The sequence below is a fragment of the Buteo buteo genome, chromosome 4, assembly GCF_964188355.1.
Source record: "Buteo buteo chromosome 4, bButBut1.hap1.1, whole genome shotgun sequence".
In the NCBI taxonomy this organism is placed as follows: Eukaryota; Metazoa; Chordata; class Aves; order Accipitriformes; family Accipitridae; genus Buteo; species Buteo buteo.
In genome coordinates this window covers 11,213,638-11,234,214 of record NC_134174.1, presented here as the reverse complement: position 1 = coordinate 11,234,214, position 20,577 = coordinate 11,213,638, and the positions used below count along the sequence as shown (strand labels likewise).

Here is a 20,577-nt window from a genome sequence, read left to right as displayed (position 1 = left end):
GATGACAATATTGAATATTTCAGGCATCTACAGGAAAAAAAGTGTTCAATTGCCTGCCTAAATCTGAATCATAAGAAAACTTCATGTATGAGATAGGGCATAGATTCCCGGAAAAAGCACTCAGGTCTAGTGTAGGCCATGAAATTAGGAGATCATAGTCTGCAAACTAAACAAGAAAATGCCCAGTGAATTTAGACTGCTCCTGGGTTAAACTGTATTGGAACATACATGGACTGCTGATTAAAACATAGTCACTTCATACTCAACTAAGGCTGGATTTATGGCATAAGGTCCTATCCTCTGAGAAGTCTTAAATGCAATTTTAATAGGGTACATACCACATAAGCATATAAACACTCTTTGTTTTGACATATGCAAAACAGATAAACAGTAAACTACTGTCCTTTACATAATGTAATAAAATAAAGCAATACATCATCGGGCAATTCACTGAATGCAAGCAAGCATAATAAAAGTCACTGGGCATTTTGAAGGTAAATATTAGATGGTGAGTGGCATTAAACAACTTTAATTAAAATGTAGGGAGTTTTCAGCAGTAAAGCAGGGAGCTCTCTTTTAAAATGAGCTTTTTATATTAAATAAATTTTACAGACAAAAGAAGTCTGTTCAAGTATTTCATTTGAATAAGCCATCTTATTACCCTTTACTTACTTTACCATGATCCTGAAAGACTACAGGCAGAATTTGCCTTACTATACCAATATTCACATTTAAACAGAGCTCCATATCAAACAGGTTTTGTTCATGTAGATCAGCCAACGACTAGGGACTTGCTCGAAACCGGTAATTGGTACAATTGACTATCAATAACTTCGGTCCTTCAGAAAAATTAAATTAAACACTTAAGCTGAGAATACATTTGAAGATAGAAGACTATGTTTTACATGCAAATAAATCTATTCATTGAAATCAATCTACTCATTGAAATTTAAAAGGATACAGAAATTTATAAGAATTGTCACATTTCTTATTTATCTTAGCTGATCTTGATGGTACAGCATTTCCTTAATTTGTCATAACTATCTTTTAAAGGAACTTAATTTTTAAGAACTATTTATCATACCATGTCTCCCTTGCGAACATACATTTACATGGGCAACAAGGACTACACAATTTCACATGAAGAAACAAGGAACTAATGAACTTCCTCAATTTTCAATGACTCAATAATTTTTTATGTTCGATGAATCAAAAATTAATTCATCCTTAAGTGATAGAGAGCTTTGAAACACTTTATCTTGAAGTGGGAAAACATCTTGAGGTAAGTATTATGGTACCTATTTTACAATTGAGAAGCTAAGGTATGAAGTTGTAAAATCTTAAAAGTCACAAACACAAGAAATGAACAGACATGTATAAGATTTCCATTAAAACATCACTATCAGATTTTACAGCTCTCTTTCAATAATATAAACAGGAATTGGAGACTGAAGATGCTATTTACACTCCAGCAAGAAGAAAAGATTGATCTTGTAAAACATGAATTTAGTAACTGCTCTTTTACTTAACATTTTTTACCAAAACAAAACTTTATTGGTCAAGTCTGTATTTTGTAAATGTTATTAATCTGATCAAATGCCTATTTACTGCTGAAATAATACTCATTACTGGGAAATTAACCAACCTTGGTGCTATAAACGTATAGCCAGCTTCATCAAAGTGATCAAGCTTCAGTGTTTCTGTATCTACAAAGATGAAGAGTAAACACCAAGTAAGTAAACTGGTCTTTTTGCTATCATTTTTCTTCTCAAAATATTTGACTAGCTTTTGCATGCATCCGTGAATTTAGAAAGAAATGTTTATTTCGAGACACTTTGCTACTAATATACCATATACTTCTCAATATTTTGCAATATAGGGAGAAATTACTTGATTATTATTTACAACATCCACCTGGCAACAATAATGTATGTAACAACTTAGAGAAGACATTTCGTTAGCATGACAACATGAAAACATAGGAGATGTTTTCATTAGAATTACAATCTGATACAAAGAAATATTTGGGACACCAAGTTGTTAGAGCATGAAGGAAAACAATTCTAGTATTTTCTGCAATAAAGTTTAAAAAACTCATCCATATAAGCATCACTTTCAATGCTACTGAAAAGCTGGTGTCACTGAACACTGACAGGACCGGACAAAGAAGGATTAGAGATTAGCAACATATCGAAATGTGCATGAAAACAGAAAAACACTTCACAACTTTTCTTCTTTTTTTTTTTCCCCTTTCTATTGCTATGGTACCCAATGATCATGGGAAAAATCCTGAGATGAGGAATACAGAGGAGAATATCCAGTAGGAATAGAAATATAAGTGAAAAATATCAACTGCAGTAAACAGAAGGAAATTGAGCAACAAGAATATACTTGCCCTTTATGATTGCCACTATCCATCAGAAAGAGAAAGCAGGGAAACAGAAAAAAACAGGGTAAAGCAAAAGGGGTCACAAACCAATATTTTATTCAAACAGCCCCTTGAATAAAAATATTGTGCATAGATAGATCAAAGGTTCAATTTACATACAGCTGTAGTCTGGAAAAAAGACAAACATCTTTGAAGACTGAAGAATATGTCCTTCTCAATTATTTCTCAAGTACCTTCTATACACTGTGGCTATTTCAAGGGTCTGTCTTGCAGGTTATGTTGATATAAGTGCAAAACCAGATGATCTAATCCATCAAGAGAACCATATTCACTCACTAAAACTTTACTTTTAAACTACTTACTATTTGACAAAGTTACAAAATATATCACTGATTATTAAAAACTTGCCATATTCTACTTCGTATGCAGGAGGCGATGGTAGAGGAAAATGATTTAGTGCTAACCAAGTTTTCTCTAAACTAACAGTATCTATGCCTGTCAGAGAGATTCATAGTGCTTTTCTAACTTTAATGTTTAACTGCATATTTGTTCAAGTTTATTGCAACACTTGGATAAAGTTAAAAGGATGTGATGGATTCTATTTTGTCTACTATCTAGATTACAGTTAAGCTACACCTAATAAACAAAAAGCATTTGAATACTCACAAGTATCATTTCCAATTATCTCTCCAGAATCTGTAAATGGCTTGAAATTAGTCTAATCCAAAAGTACATTACATACATCCACTAAAACTATTTGTAAAATGCATAATAAAATCCTAGCTGCAAGCCAAACCAAACAGCGCTTTCACATTAATCTATTCCTATGGGTAGCAGAGGTAATTTGCTAAATATTGTACTGCAACCACTGTAAAAATAACAAAAAAAGGCTTTACTATTACAGTCTATATCACGACAGTTAGCTAATAGAATGAAAAAAATAGTATCCAGACCCTTAAAATGACAGCAACAAAGGATACACAAAGCAATGATTCTATAGGCACAGAGCAAAGGGGAAGGGATTGTCAGTGGAACTGGGGTACCTGCACATATTCTATCTTTATAGAATATTTCTTGTACCTTGGATGTTACAATGGGTTAGAATCATTGCTGCAGATTTTGGGTACATCATGGTAACATCAGTGAATTCCACAAAATTTATGAATTTTAAACATTGTTTTTTTAAGTGAATCTGAGACTTGGCAATACTAGACAAAACCAGGGAACCTTCATAGTACTTACATCTGGCTTGAGTTATTGGTTCTTCTATTTTGGCTTTAATATAATAAAAGCTGTATGATGGTAACACCAATGCCAAACTGCAATAGAAATGAGACAAGTAAATCAATTATGTTATTTGCAGCAGTTTTCCAGTTTCAGGTTCTATCTGTTTTGAAAGCAATTAACAAGTTTGTAAGTTGGATGGATCATCATGAGACGAGATAGTCACATAGTGACATACCAGCCTCACACTTTGTAATTGACAGAAGTAGGTTTATGCCAGTCCTGAAGTTCCCTGTGTTTATTTTCATTCTTATTTGCGCTTTTAAGCATAAATGCACTTTTTAACGGATAAGCAAGGAATTTCCAATAACTGCAAATAATAGAATACATGATTACTTGTATCTTCCTCTAACATGTTTAGCATCCCAATGTAGCACATGTCAAAGTGATCACTGACTGCAAAAACCAGCATGTAGTACTGCACTGATTTGCATGCATCGTGTAATAACAGATTCTTACTAATAAAACAACTATTTGTATTCATTAGGAAAGGTGTCTGGCAATTCTTGAATTCACATTACATTCAACATGCAAAACATTTTCTTGAATCATGCAATCACCACTAACAACCTTTGAACATCACTGTGTAATAACATTTTCTGATTTGCAAAGCATTTGCAATGTATTTTCTTTTAGATTACACTTATTTTTGTTCAAAAAATATAGGGCTTCTTTTTGCAGCTAAATTCAATACATGTGTAGAAGAGTTCAGTTCTAAAAAGGTATGTAAAAAATGGGAGGTACAAGTAATCATTAAAGTGGTATCATCATCTCCCTCATCGCGTCCTTAATTTCCGCACTCGGATTTCATCACTGTAGAACTGCAGTGTTTTCTAATGGACAGCCACAGAAATTAACATTAACAAAGTTGTACAACTGAGCTATAAAAGAGATGACCTTTAATGATACATTTGCCATTTGAACAGAATGTAAGTGAGATTGCTGAATATTTAGTGATAGCCTTCTACCAATTCTCCTCTAGGGAAATCAGTAGCAGTTTACCTGCCATTAACAGTTACTGCTAGCAGAAATTGCTAATTAAAATCTATAACTTTATGCTTAATAGGTTTTCTGCAATGTGACTCCATGGATTTATTGCCGTATCTCATACCAGGGAGCTCAGTAAGAATTAAGAAGTCATTTAATCAAATGTATTTCTTTACTGATTGCTGGATGGCATAGTCTGATAAAAACTTTTCTTACAAAGACAGAGGCAGTTCAATGGGAAAATGGGATGGTGAATAGAAGATCCTACATTTGCATTCTCTTGTTAAAATTGATTTATTTGTTTTTACATACAAATTAACATTTGCATTCTCATTGGCTTACACCTGTGCAGAACATAACAGAAAAGAGGAACCAGCTTGGCTGAGGACTACTGTAATTCACCACAATAAAAATATTGTTTGGGTAAAAATTTGACTCAATATTTGTACCAACTAGTTTTGAACTAGAGTAGCTTACTTTCTGGAACTTGGTAAACCTTAATTTGTTTTGGATAATGTCAAGTTTCTACATTCCTTGTGTGACAGAGCTGTATGCTTAAATGAGTTTGAAATAATATACATGCCAACATTGCATTCAAGGGGGGATGTGCTTTTGCCCATTACTTCATTTGTTCCTGCTGCCACTCACCATATAATTTTTACATACAAAGCAGCAGCAGTACTAATTAGTTAAAACTTGTCACAAATAGATATGGATTTCAGAGATAATCAGTAGCCTTGTTCCTGCCCTTAAGATCTGACATGAAGGTTAGCAATGATTGTGACTGAAAAACATTTGCACAAAAGATATCACATTTTTTTATTTAGACCAAAATATAGCATCTTCCTTTTTAATATGCATATTAAAACAAGAATATGGACTCAGTGCAAAAAAAAGATGAAATAAGAGGAGGAATCTAAGAGAAAGTGTACAATTAAGAATCAAAAGTATAAGGTGATACAGAGAGTAGAAGGAAAAGTAAGATTCTTAACATCCATCACAAAAACCATTTTTTCCTGCATACTGAAATACCCTAGTGATAAATCTCAACAGTTGAATGAAAGACTGAGGTTCTGGTCCTTAGAGCAACAGTTCTGAGCTGTAAAGGAACCCAGAAAATCCTACAGGCCTGGACAGAAGACAGTCTGGTCCCGACTTAGCTAGCATAGAAAATGTAACGCTAAAAACGTTAACCAAAATAAACAAAAAGAACATTTAACTATGCAAAAGAAGTTAGAGACCAAAAAGGAGTTACCTGTAATCAGTGCCATTCACAGCAGTCCATGTATATGTTCTGTTTCCTTTATCAATGTATCTCTACAAAGAGACATTGGTGAAAAAATAATTAACTCTGGAGCTTCAACAAGCGTGACCTTTTCTTGAGAAATACAGTGTAAAATCAAGTACAAATCTGCTGGAATTCTATTTGTTATTTTGCTAAAAGCATGAGTTGAGCTGCAACTCCTTTTCTTAAACATTTTCCAAACTTCTATTATGCAACAGAATCACCTATATCCTTTTTATTGAACATTAACAAAATGCAAATTTAAGTAAAACCAGATAAACATGACCTATCATTTTCCCTTTTAAATTCATTAGCCATGCCTATGCAAACCTTTTTCTAATGTGATTTAAATTTGATAAAAGATGTTATCTCCTTTATGGACCATTTTGCAATTAAACTATGAAAAGAAAAAAACCTCAACTATAAAAAGAATTTGTAGGCAACTCTTTTAACAACAATAACACCCAGTGCCTGTCCTTTCAGGTCACAGTACCACTGACTAAATGCATTTAAATTTGAGTCATATCTACAGGCACAGCCAGGTAATCGTGATTGTATAGGCACCCCATGCTAAACTTACATGTGTTTCTAATCTCATTAGAAGCACCTTGAATTTGTGAAAAATTTAACACTGAAGTAAATGTTTATTTTTAAATAACTTAATACATTAGGATAAACTTTACCATTCATTTTCTTTTGGTATGAAAAACAATGTGATAGACACAGTCCCACAGTTCCCCATAGGTTTAATCTTAATGCACCTGGCTGACATTCTTTTACTCAGTTTTCCACTTTGAAAACTACAGTTAATGCCAGCTGCAACATATTATTATTTACAATCAGAGATTTGTAAGCATGCCAGCAATGAAGTCTGTGCAGCTGTTGGACTGCAACATTACAAACATCAGTGAAAGGTACCACAGGTATACCTCTATGTTCTTTCTTTCCCTGTGGTAAAACAAAAGTGTGAAAATGACTGTGGTTATGAAAAAGAGGTGTCTTTTTTGACATTTATAATTTGAAACCTTCTCATTACCTGGCTGCTGCTTTTCAGAACAGCATGACAGTGTAAATAATTTAATAGTCATTTTGGAAAGAAAAAGAAAAAAAGTAATAAAAAGAAAAAAGAAAAAAAATGCATATATCAGTGTCTAATGCCCTGATATATTTAAGGTAAAAAGATGGCTGAAGAGATTCCTATCCAAGCCTATTTATATTTGATAATGTGCCTATGCTATTACTTCATCTCAAGAATAAGTAGACCCTTGAACCTAGCGCTGGCAGTCCCTCCAAATAAGGCACAGCGCCATGGGGTGCACACCATGTACACTGGCAAGAGAAAAGCAGTGCCCAAGGTGGGAGGGAAGGAAGAGAAGGACTGGGCTCTTACTAAATCCTGTTGCCACCAGCACTGTGAACATGCTTGAAAGCAAATTGGCTGAAACGTCCCTTCAAAGATAACCCAGTCGATCACACGTCCTCATACATCAGCTCCCATTTACCTTTGCCTGCTTCATTACTGAGTGGTCTGAGACCAGCTCCTTCCCAGCTGGTCACTGCCAAAGAACCTACACGTTATTGCAGTTTTCGTGACCCTTCAGTTTTCACTACTGCCCACCCCAGCTGCCCAAATGTGGCAATGCTTTTGTTCCTATGGCATCTTCTCTGTTAGCTGGAAAGCCCCTGAGGCCTTGGGAGACTCCAGCACACCCCACCCACACTTGCTACGAGTCCAGTCTCTATGCTGTAGTATGAGGTCATCTCCCAAGACACTGCTGGGGCCAGCTGCAATACAAAAGGAAAGCAATGCAAACTTAAACCAAAAAGCAAAACAAAAAGGACATCAATTTTAAGCCTCAAGACTGCAACTGTCAGTTCAGAGCAACTGACCACATCAGCCCTTTTTATAAGAAAATATATGAAGCTATCAAGTCCTAAGTGATGCATGGCTCATGCATGACCCACGGTCTGAAGCAGCTTTATTCTGGCTCTAGCAGCCCGGAGCTGGGAGGCTGCGATGGCTTGAAGCAGTCACCATTGCCAGCCATCTCTGGCTGCTCCTTGCTCTCAGAGAGGTCCAAGTAGAGGAAGAAATCTTGGGCCATGATGCAAGGGAAGGTGAGGGAAATTCATTTCATTGGGCACTTGAAGCATCTGGGATCAAAAGGCTTGGGATGTTCTATTCAAATACAGACTGTGGTCTGGGTTGTGCATAACTGACACGTTCTCGTACACTCAGGGCCGTCACATTTTCCTCCCACCCCGCGATGCTGTAGCTGACTCCAGCATTTGCAAGCGTAAGGGCTTCCCCTCCCTCCCTCTTTGGGTGAACAGCTGTTTCAGGTCTTTTTTATCACACAGCCTGGGAAATGCATGCACTGCCTGAGATCTCTTCAGCAACTCTGCCATGAATGCAATTTCTCGTATAACCCCAATGGTGTTATTGTATTTTTGTGACCTTCTAATCTTCCCCTTTTCTAACCGCCTACACAGAACCCTTTTCACCCATCAGCTTGGATAGGCACTCCTTAAACAAAACACCACAAATCTGAAAATGTCCCAATGAGTTCCTCCCTTCAGGAGCAGCTTATCGCCAACTCAGAAGCCAGCAGGACTTCAGACTCTCCGTCAGCAGGTCAGGAATGACCCAGTCTCCCTTCAGAACAGGGGAACAGGCTCGTGCCTTCCCAGACAGGATGGGCTCCTGACACAGATGAGGTAGCAGATCTGACATCAGATGGGGCTTACCCTGCCTGCCCCAGGAAGGCCCTATTCATTCCCCATCCTCCAATAATAGAACCATTCAGGAAAAGGCACATTTTTTCACACAGCAGGATTTCCCCACAGATTGTAAAGCAGCATTGTAGAGCCTTACTCAGGAGGGCTGGGGTGGGGGCTTTGTTGTGAGAAAGCAGAGAAGAGTCCCAGCAGAAGGCAAGGGGACTGCTGGCAGAGGTCTCTTCTTTAGAAGAACACGGGAAGAGGTGAAAGGCAGCACAAAGTTGGATACAAAGGAGGAGCGTGGGCATGTTTAATGAGATCATGGGACTCCACAGGCTCAAGGACCATAACTTAGAGGCACGCTTTGCACCTGGACAATATAAGTGTATAAGGCTGGCATTAAGTTGACTTCCCCCATAAAGACTAAAGTATGACTCTGCTGCCTACATGACTGCATAATCATCATTATCATCATCTTTCAGTTAAGATCATCTACAGTTACATTTGTCTGCCCTCACTGAAGCCGAGGTTCTGTATTCAAGAAGAGAGTCTGTGAGGTTCTGCACTTTCTGAATAGGGTATCAGAAGGAAGACAGCACACAACATGTAGTCAAATTCCCTAGACTCTGCAATATAATAAAATACCACGACACCCCTTCTGCAACAAAGGCACAATCTTGTTAGCAGGGACTTGAATGAATATACAGATTTTAATCTGTTTCCTCACAGGTGGACACACATGCAAGTAAAGCCACTGATCTCCTCAATGACACCCATAGTTCAGGAATATAAAATGCCTCTGATGGATTTGCACAGTTGTGAAGATCTTGTGCATGGCTTCCTGTCCTTATTTGCACTCCTTTTAAATTACACTATCAGAAGCAGCATGCTTTGTCAAATCCAGTGCAGATACTAAGAGGCTGAGGAATGGTCATGAGATGTGCGGCTCTGGAGCCCTCAGTACAGGAAAGACATGGACACATTGGAGTGGGTCCACAGGAGGGCCACAAAAATGATCAGTGGGATGGAACACCTCTCCTGTGAGGAAAGGCTGAGAGAGTTGGCATTGTTCAGCCTGGAGAAGAGAAGGCTCTGGGAAGACCTTATAGCAGCCTTCCAGTACCTAAAGGGGGCTTATAAGAAAGATGGGGACAAACTTTTCAGCAGGACCTGTTGCGATAGGACAAGGGGTAATGGTTTTAGACTAAAAGAGGGTAGATTCAGACTAGATATAAGGAAGACATTTTTTACAATGAAGGTGGTGAGACACTGGAACAGGTTGCCCAGAGAGGTGGTAGATGCCCCATCCCTGGAAACATTCAAAGTCAGGTTGGATGGGGCTCTGAGTGAGCTGATCTAGTTGAAGATGTCCCTGCTCACAGCAGGGGAGTTAGACTAGATGACCTTTAAAGGTCCCTTCCAACCCAAACTATTCAATGATTCTGTGATTCCAAGTATGTTCCCAACGGTCTGTTGCAGAACCAAGTGACCATGAACTTGACATTGTGAAATCACAGCATGGATGAACAATCGAGACATGTTTCAGAAAATTCAGTTCTATTTTCAGCCTCATCTAGCAAAGACAACATGTGCATTGCCACTGATTTTCAGCCACAAAAACAAGTAAGTTTCTACTGTGTTTAATGCAAAAATAGACTAGGACTATGAAATATTTTTTTCTGTATCAAAATGAGAATAACTATATAACAATCTTCACTCAATGCAGAATTGAGTCAGAGGACTGGTAATAGGAACTGCTCAGTATTGGGCGTCACTTGGTGTAATCTGGACAAAACTTAAAGCAGAGTTTGAAAGTTGCTACGATGTATTAGACAGTGAATGGAATACAAGTAAGGAATGTGCTGGTTTTAACAGAATACCCCCCCCCCCCCCCCCCAAACTGCGAGATCTGATTTCCTATCAATTTAACTTCATTAGATTCTGTAGCATATGCCTTGTGAGAAGGAGGAATTTTTCACTGGAACATTTAGCCATTTAAGTACAAACAGCTGAGCCATTGGAGGTATCAAAGTTACAGGAGGTCAACCAGAGAGGGCAGCTAATACTACTCATGAAAAATTAACTGCACAGTCCCAAGCAATTCTGCTGAGTATTGTTATGGTGTGCTTATATATATAAGGGTTGTGTAGTGTCTGCTTGATGTTTTATTTGCTTCATATTCTTCTGCTAAGTCATTAAACTATCTATCTTCAAGCTCTTTTACATTCAGAGTAAAACAGTTTCAAAAAGCTGTTGTAGAACTGTAACTGTGGGGCATACTCTGGCCAGAACCGCTCCTTTGGCACACCAGTCAAATTTGAGTATTTCTTATTGTGAGGAAATGTGTCTGTCTTACTAGAGAAACCAGTAGCAATCTTTATCAGGAATGAGCATTTTGGACAAGACAATAAAGAACTCAACAAGCTGTTCAGAAAGCACAAGTACATAATATAACTGTAAGATGAATTTGCTTATCCCAAATAGTCTTCATTTATGGCATATAAATTTTATATTTTTTTCTCACTACTTTCTTCCCATTCACCCACAATATAAACTACCAAACCCATCCTCACACATCTCCGCAAGCAAATTAAGTATTTTGTTTTGAGATTCATCCACAGAAGTAGGCTGGGTCCATTTCCTGGTGAACAGACGGTAAGAACTCATCAACAACTGCCTGATTAATGATGCACCAAAGAAACCAAGAAAAAAAACAATTATTCTTTTCATAAGTACATAATTTCTTTTACTATAAGCCAGTAAAACTAGCAAATCTAGAGGGAAAAATGATACAAACAGACATTACAAAATGAACATCTTTTCACCATTTCACAGTATTTTTTCCGGTTTTGTTTGTTCCTGTAAATGTGATTGTCTGTGTTCCTGTCTTACCTCATCTTGGGACTTGACTAGTGTTTCAAATGTTTTTTCTCCACTTTCTCCATCTATCATTTTTTTCCGAATCTATTGGCAAGGAAGAAAAAAAAAAGAAAAAAAAAAGAACTAGGTGTTGCATGTAACATGAGTAATCTTTTCAGTGATTCAAAATATTTCATAGAAACACAGGAAACAGCAATGCATATGAAAGTCATAGCTCTTAAAAAAAAAGTTAAGTTTAAAATTTTCAGATTTTTCTAATTAGGAGTTGCTTTATCCAAATATGTACTGAATCAGTAGAATTATGAAGCAACAATTCTGGTATACTTTGTATAGGAAGACCATCCCATACAACCCCTTGGTGTTGGGCACTAGAGAGAGTATGAATTCTGTGTAGATGAGAAGGAGCTTTGACTAGCACTTCTTGTGCTTCCCAGCACATCTGTGTGATTCTGGTAGTAGCAGTGATTCACAAAAATTTTTTTATACCAGTCCAAGAGTAATTCCTCTCTGAAGCAGGCGTTTCAAAGAAACTTAAGGTAGAATTTAACAGATACCAAGAAATGCTGATCAGTGTCATTATGAAAGAACAATTTCAAACAAATTGAAAAAATATGTTAAAAAATGTAAAATGTTTAAAACCCCCTTCATTTTATTTCACAAAACTAACAAACTACTTTTAAAAATTCTGATTTCTGAATGTATTACAAAATTAGTAACTGAAAAATATACAGAGGAATTAATTTGTTGTCAACATTCAACTTTATTTCTCAGTTCTCTCTCTCACCACAGCAATAAGCTTGTGTTAGTAAGACATAGGGAAATACTTTAAAAATATTTAGGTAGAACTTTAATATCCTATTAAAAAATGTTCTGTTCTGAAAAATTTTACAAGGCCTCTCCCCAGGAATTGCCACTTAATGAAGAAGAATTATTTAAATAGCAATCATTGTGTCTTTCAAAATGAGAGGAATATAAAGCATTGCCCTTGCCTACGAATAATACTGGATCTCAATTTCTTTCATTTTAACTTCATCTCTCTATAAAGTCATCATCTTGACAAATTTAAAATTGAAATTTATAGTGAAATACATTCCTATTCAAAATCTAGAACTTTTACTGCTCTTCAGTTATGCTACAGTGACATAAAAGCAGCAACAGGTATGAAGAAACCAGGTAAACTCACCTCAACTTTAATATCATTTTCCAATTCAGCATCTAGAAAATCCAGCGTAACAGGCTCCTGGGATTTAGGATTCTGAAGCAGAAGATATTGAATGATCAAATAATAAAGACAGAGTACCGTAATGTTTCTAATAATGTACAAATTATTCTAATCCCTTCATTTCAAAGTAAGCTACTTAACTGAGCTTACTTACCTATCTGTTTTAACCTTTTGCAGCATGATGAATTACTAGTGGCCCTTTCTCATTTATTTTATTTCATTGGATAGAGAGGTGAATTGACTAAGTGAAAAACAAACTAACACTAATGGCAGTGTCCGTCCGCAGTCTGTCATGTATGGGGCTCATGCCGGGAAGCTGCTTCCCCTACTGCTGGTATGTCACAGACTGCAAGGGTGGGAGAAGACACATCAGAGGAAGCATCAGATATGAATCTCTCATTAAGTATCCTGCCTCCAGGAAGGGAGAGAGAAATCTGGCAGAGTTTTCCAGCTGACCAGTAAGATGGGGCAATGGTACTCTTCTACAGTTTTACCAAAAGCAGACTACAGACTTGCCGTTATGAGGTGGGAATGCACTGCGGTTCAAGATTCAAAGAAGCAGCAATTATAGCAAATGATTTGTTTGTTATAAAAAATAAAAATCACTTTTTTTGTCAGCATTACAGGACTTCCTTGAACACCTTGCAGTTTTGAATGCATTTCTCTTGACATCAGTACTGTTATCTCAATTTAAGAGATGGAAACCTGTAGCACAGAAATACCGTGACCCAGCAGCTTCAGGACCTAAGGAATGTATATGATGTTGACCCTCGACTATGGAGAACAGAGAAGTTTGGTGGTCTGTCCCACAGGAGTGTGGGAAGACCACTGTAGCTCTGCTAAATAGCTCAGACCACCCTCCAGCCTCTGCTCCTTTCTCAGTTGCAGTCTGCATTTACTTGGACAGAGCCATCTTCTGTATGAGTTGTTAGGACTCTGACTCTTTTTTTTCTCTTTTTTTTTTGAGTAATTTTGGCTAAGCCCCATTGACTTTATATTATCTGTGGTGTAAAAGTCCTCAATCCTCATCACTCAGTAGTTACTTAATGCACCCACCTAAAGAAGGATCTTTAGAAAAAAGAGTATGGGGATACTATTTAACCATTTAAATCTAATAGGTTAGAATAGAAGATTTTAAAAGTCCAGTTTTATTAATTTTTTAAATTGATAATAATTTGCTTTGTGTAATAGGACAGTTCATACATGAAAAGATCTCAAGGCCTAGTTTTCTCAGTAACTGAGCACTGTTTCTCATACGATTAGCAACACAAAAATTGTCATTAGCTGATACCGCTATTTCAGGACTAGCATAATTTCTGCTAATGACATTTTTAGGGGATTTCAGTGATTCAGCTATACTAACTTATTTACAGGGTAGACTAAAGTCCCTTCTTTCGAAATGATGATTATATTCCTTCTATCCTAACATTCCCTGGCAAAGTTACATGACAAATGTACATGTGACTATTCTATCAAAGAACGGAAGCATGTTTCATCACAATTTATACATATACGTCCAGTTCATACTGAAAGAAAGAAACATCCTGAACAGCTGGTAAAAGGTGCCTTCATGTAATAGTCTGGAGCATTAAGAGCTTAACAGTAGCCCTTATTTTCAAGACTGTAATAAAGAATAGAGGTAGAAGGCAAAAGATTATTCTTTCATATCCTTATACATGTTTCTGGGTATATGGAATCATTCTTGTTCTTAGCAAGTCAGACTTACTGTCTGCTAAGACAAAAGCCAATAAATTTATTCTCAGAAAGAGAATATGCACTGGAAAGATTGCAGAAGAAGATTCCTGGTATTTCTTTTAAATGTCTACTGATAACTTCAAAGAAATTTTTATGTTCCTATTTATATAGGATAGATAAAACAAGCAACTTTAATATAATAGCATTAACATATGCTCTCTACTAATTCAAAACAATTTAATTATTGTTATGCAGTTGCTTTCCCCCCCAACAAATCCACACCCTTGAAATAAATATCAAAAGGCTAAAATGTAAAAATAAACAAAAAAATACATTTTCTTACATGCAATGGATAATGAATAGCATGGTCAAACCCAAACAGCATGCATGAAGGCATTGGCATGGCAGAGGAGGCATTTGTGAAGTTCACATTCCATTCCAACACACAAAGGAACAGAGAAGAAAAGAAATGGTAAAAAAAAGAAAAAAAGCCATCACATCAAATCAAGGTCAATATTCATTTCAAATGATAACCTGGGCTAGCCACAGTTAAGGAGTCCCAAAGACAAAATAGTCAACTTTAACAGTCCGTCAAAATTCAAGTATACATTAACTGTTTGTTCTTGTTCTTTTTAAGACTTTGTTATATCACCACACATTCTTTATAAAGTACTAACTAATGACTTTTAATAGATGAAGAAACTAAGCATGTATAGATCCATTATGTGATGTGCCTGAGGCACAAAGAAATCAATTAGAAATTAGAATAGAAAATTCCTAGCCCCATACTTTAAATGGAAGACTATTTCCCCGCTATGTCTTTTTCCCCCAAGAATGTGTTTTTACCAGTATTTGGGCTCCATTTTTTCTTCCAAGGTTGCCATTTAGTGGGGTTTATTCCAAGCCATGAAGAAACAAACTTACTGTTCAGTTTGCTCTTCTCTTTATCCAGTCATGCACGTGACATGACTAGAATAAGCGGACCACCACCACATTCACCAGCACGACTTAATAAAACAAAACAGAAGTAAATCACTAGCAATGAAGCATGCAAATAAAGGGAGTGCAATCCATTTTCAGCATGAAAAATAAAGGCAAAGATCTATTATTTAAATGACAAATCAAGAAGGAAATGAAGAAAGAAAGAACTGGTGCAGCAACATAAAAAAAAGTTCATTAAAATTTCATTGTCGTGTGTTTTGGGAGGTCAGTATTCTCACAAAATCTACAGAAGGCCTTCTTTGCTGAGTTGCAGGAGCCTAGTTTCTACTCATACCTGCAGTACTAATGAAGACACAGGCTGTTAGGCTTTTCAAATAAATGATGGTAAGAAGGCAGCAAAATCCTGGGCCCCAGAGACTCAAGAGCACCTGGAGGGGATGGGAGCCCAGAGCTCCTCCAGAGCTGCACGTCCCTGGGCAGCCAGCACAGCCAGGCAAACCCAGCACCAGCCAAATCATACCACAGCACGCTGAGGAGCCAGGGGTGCTCAGAAAATGGAGATTTTTTTTTTTTTAATGTTCCAGTGCTGCCTTCTCCAGTGCACAAACAAAAAATCTAGCCCAGAGGTGGTCTCCTACATGTGGTATAAATGCAGCCACTTGACACTCGGTGAAATCACTGACTTGAATTAGATCAGGATTTTACACCATGTTTTACTGGTGGTGTTATGCAAGCCACCAGTTTTGCATTATATATTCCCATATGTGTCAGAAATTAACACGGTATACTGTACCTAATTTTGTTATTTTGCTATTCCTTTAATGATTTTTAAGTTTTCATTATGTGTTTTCTGCTCAGGGATTGCATTACAGAAATGTTACTAATTTCCTTTTCCTTGTTCAGGCTAATGGCAGTTAATTCTCTGGAGCTGGGTCTGCTAAACTGAGAAACCTGATGCAAATAGCAGATAAAACATATGCCCTACTCTGACTTCCCCAGAAAAATACTGAACAGCTTATTCAAATTCTGTAAGGCTATACAGCATACACTGTACAATAAAACTCGGGAACAAAGTCATAAGAATCATCTTCTCTTGACTTTGGATTTATGCAAGCAAAGCCAGCACAAGTAGTCTCTTTTTTTTTTCCAGTCTTCAAATTCATTTCAAAATCTGAAGAATAATTTTTACAGCACGGCTTTAATTAGCACCTATTAGTAAAGCACCATAATTTAATGGAATGCCCTTCACTACAGCCAGTAACATGTTTTCTATTATTTAAACAAGGAAGGATGCAAGCTTCATGCTTTGGAAGCTGTTTGTCAAAGTAAACAGTTCTCTAGTTAGACTTTTCCTAGTAAGCAGGGCAGAAGCTTTCTAATTGTATTTCCAGGTCTATGCATTCTAATGCACTAATCACCTCCATCCAAAGTTACCTGTACATTGGGTCTCCTTTTTCTCAATTTAACTTTTGGTATGCCCACACCAATTTGCTGAAGTAACAAAAAAGCAGTAATTTACATTTTTACACTATTAGTAAACAGCCTACTTATAATCTGGAAGTCTTCCCTCAACATCTATATTCTCCAGTGCACGTTTACTGGAAGCAGAGACTAGCCCTCAATCCAATCAAGAGTTCTGAGCTTTCTGTCAGAATTACACACAGGTTTTGTCGAGGGAAACAGAAACCAGACATATATTAAACGATGTGAATTAAGTTAACAGAGAGCTCTCCCTCCCACATACTCTGCCAGAATTAAAATACAGAATGAGAAGAGTTTCACTTTTTGTTTACTGTTGTATCTGCTCTTAAACCCACCTCCTCTTATATTTCTTTCAAAACCATAAACTGTAAGACAAAATACTGGACATTACTAAAGGCATCTGGAGTTTTAGAACTGCCATTAAATGGATTTTGATCAGAACTATAATGAAAATGAAGAAAAGGATGCTAATCTTTAGAAAAGATTCAGAAATTGAATTATTTACTGTTTTCAGAACTTATCTAATTTAGACTAATCCTGTTAACACATGCTTAATGCACTTATTTCAGTGACTATGTTTATTTGGTGGACTATCCACCTGTTCTCTCCCAGGACAATGGGAATAATATACATACATACGCACAGACACACAAAGAAAATTGGCAATAAAACATAAAATTAAATACTTCCTTAAAAATGTAATATAACAAACTACACAAACTTGAAAAATGGTATTTTAAGCAGTTTAAAACTATATTAAACTGACAGTTAAAAAAAGGTTCCTATGTTGTGCTTTGACATAGTTTTCATGTGCAAATAAGAACATGATGGGAAAGTTCTTAATGATTTTAATATGATTCTGAACCTGCCTTTTGTTAACTTTTCTCAGTTCTGCAAATGACTTTACAAGTTCTAAATTTCTAGGGGTTTCTTTTTGTGAGATGATACTGCAAGACAATTTCTCAAGATATTAATTGTGTTGAACCAGTTGTGATTTGAGGTAACAGATTTTCAGAAGGAAAGCAGAAGACATTCAAAAGAAGGGACCACTGGAAGTTTAATACACCCTCACCTCTTCGAAGGTAAAGACGTAGTTATGTTTTAGTTTACATCTATTGAAAAATTGCTGGCAAAGAGGGTTAAGATGTTGTTTGTTAATAAGTTAACGGCTACCAGGAGGTTCAACTAAAATTAATATGACATGTTAAGGAAAGTCCATGAGTTCTAAATACATCTGTCTTTGTAGTGTACCTTAGTTTTAAAACGTAGTTCTTGTATCAGTCTGAATAGCATGCACCACCCCAAACAAACTGGGAGTGAAAATGTCTAGTCTGTAACTGTTAATAACAACAATAACAATAATAATAAAGCATATGCTTAATATTGCATTTAGACATCATTCTACAACATAAACCATATAACTTATAAAATATCCTTTTTTAAACATACTCTAAATCAAACATTTGAGCAGTATGTGAAATCACCTCTGGACTTTCAGATCCTTTTAAGTAGAAAACTACACAGAGGAACCATCACAATTAGTATCCTAATAATCCATCTCAATCTGCCTAGGTTTAGTTGGGAGGAACTGTTTCTCACTCTCTAACAAAGGTTCTCTATTCTCCAGTGTTATGAGTTTACACTGCAGCATAATAGCACATATGAGATGAACAGAACCCATATCTCTCAGTTCCTCGCAAGATTGTCCCTAAAATGAGAATACTATATTTCTTCTGTCAACAAAAAGATAGTTTCATTTGCATATAAGGAGAAGGTAAATAGACCACTCGCCATCACCTGAATTTCTAATAATCTCTAATGAAGAAAAGATTCAGTCAGTAATGATGCATATGTTTGTCTCAGAGTAATTCACCAAGCAAAATCATCAAATCCAAACTTTCATTTTTTAATGCATGAAAACCTAATGCATATATCCAGAAACTGAAATCCTTCTAAATTATGCAGATTATATAAAAACCTTCTTTTCTCTTTTTTTTCCTTTTAGTTTTGAAAGGGTCCTTTCAAAATAAATCAAAAGGAATATTTCATCAATAGTTAAGATCAAGTTATTCTTTCTCTTCTTCAGAAGCATTTTTTTTCTTTTTTCTTTTCTTACACACTTGTTAAAAGATTTCAAACATATTCAAAATTAATTCAAATATTCACAATGCTAACTTCCCCCAGTTTAAGAATTAAATGAATCACTGAGATATGCAGATGAAGTCTTCATTTCTTTTTCTGCCTTTGATAGTTAAAGATGGTGAAGTAGTGAAAAGGGGGTCTGCTATCCCTCTTGTAGCTATGATAGGACTTTCTGGTGAAGAAACAAGATTGGACAGACGCACAGTCAAGAGGTCAAGGACTTGCTGCTATTCTGCCACAGGAAAATGGCTGGGAGGAATAAAGTGATGGATATGCATTCAATTTACAAAACCCCAGTATTTCCATGCCTAAAGGCAGCAAATACAGGCTTCCATTACTTAAGAAGTATCTCTAAAGTGTACTAAGTGCTAAAAAATAACTTGGGAGTAGAGTGCCACTAAAGTTTAAAAGACTTACTAGCCTTATTTGTCTGTGTATTGACAGCTTGCATTTACCTTGGCCATATATTGCTCAAACCATCTTAATGAGAAATTTTGACAACTAAACTACATGTGTATATTGTTTCATTTTCAATACTTACTGATTCATTATTATTTCTAACTTTTTATCTGTAAATAATCCATATATTTCTCTCAATCTGGAGTAATTTTTTTAAAATTTTATTTTTAGTTGACTAAAATGTAACTATGTTTTTTATATAATGCTGCATTTGTGCACTATGAACTCAAGAGACAAAATTTGCTGAAAGTATGTTTCTAATGGAATTAAAATACAAGCATTTTCAAATATTCCACTAAACAGAAGACTGTTTGATATAGAGAAACCCTTTGCTAAAACAAAGATTAAAGTTCTGGTTTCAGAAAAAAAATCATCCATTCATGTTAAAATATCTCATCAAAGCCAGGGAGGCAAGTTATTTAAGAAGATACATGCAATGTAGCAGTCCTCACAGGGTCAGGACTACAGTTAATGGATATCAAGCCAGACTGAAATCTTGGGTTTAAATTTTCCTGAAATTTGAGGAAAGTTGCATCCTAATCATATTTAGATGAAGATTTCATCTTTAAAGATGAAAGACCTTTCTCAAGTTGAACTACTAAAAAATCTAGCATTCTGGGAAGGAGTGCTCAGCTAGATCCATCCCAACTCTGCAGCTCAGGTTTCAGCTCTGGTAAACAGAAAATAAGCAAATAAACAAATAAGAAAATACAAGTAAAATACATTGTGTTTGCCCCTGCATGTGCACTAGTAAACTCCTCAGTTTGCTTTGAGAGCATCTTATAACACACTACAAGTTCTTCACAATGATACTACAGCTACCACTAGTTGTTTTTATATTAATATGTATCTTAAAACACTTATTTCATGTATATTAAAGTGCTTGTAAAATATACATCTTTTGTATTATATTGATAACCAAATTCAGTACAAGCCAATGCTGGCCTTTGTGCTGACTAAAGTGGATTTGGAGGAAGCCATACATGCACCACAGTTTTCCTGACACCCCCACAAATGAGAATTCTTTACTATTGCTCCCTGGCACTTTCAGCAGATTTTAGTTTCTATTATTTCTGACAATGTCCCCTT

At 36.1% G+C, this 20,577-nt stretch overlaps 1 protein-coding gene across 5 annotated transcripts in view; it reads right to left on the bottom strand.

The window, feature by feature from the left end:
* CACNA2D1 (calcium voltage-gated channel auxiliary subunit alpha2delta 1) overlaps positions 1-20,577 on the bottom strand; it is a 431,292-nt gene that overhangs the window by 34,760 nt on the left and 375,955 nt on the right. For 2 of the 5 annotated variants that reach the window (XM_075024734.1, XM_075024736.1), the window contains exons 19-24: positions 16,840-16,896; positions 12,730-12,801; positions 11,559-11,630; positions 5,916-5,977; positions 3,632-3,708; positions 1,646-1,706 (exon numbers count right to left, since the gene is read on the bottom strand). In XM_075024734.1, coding sequence (XP_074880835.1) covers positions 1,646-1,706; positions 3,632-3,708; positions 5,916-5,977; positions 11,559-11,630; positions 12,730-12,801; positions 16,840-16,896 — 401 coding nt within the window. Of the gene's footprint in view, positions 1-1,645; positions 1,707-3,631; positions 3,709-5,915; positions 5,978-11,558; positions 11,631-12,729; positions 12,802-16,839; positions 20,159-20,577 lie in introns of those variants that run through there. The other 3 variants (XM_075024735.1, XM_075024738.1, XM_075024737.1) reach the window with 3 other exon arrangements.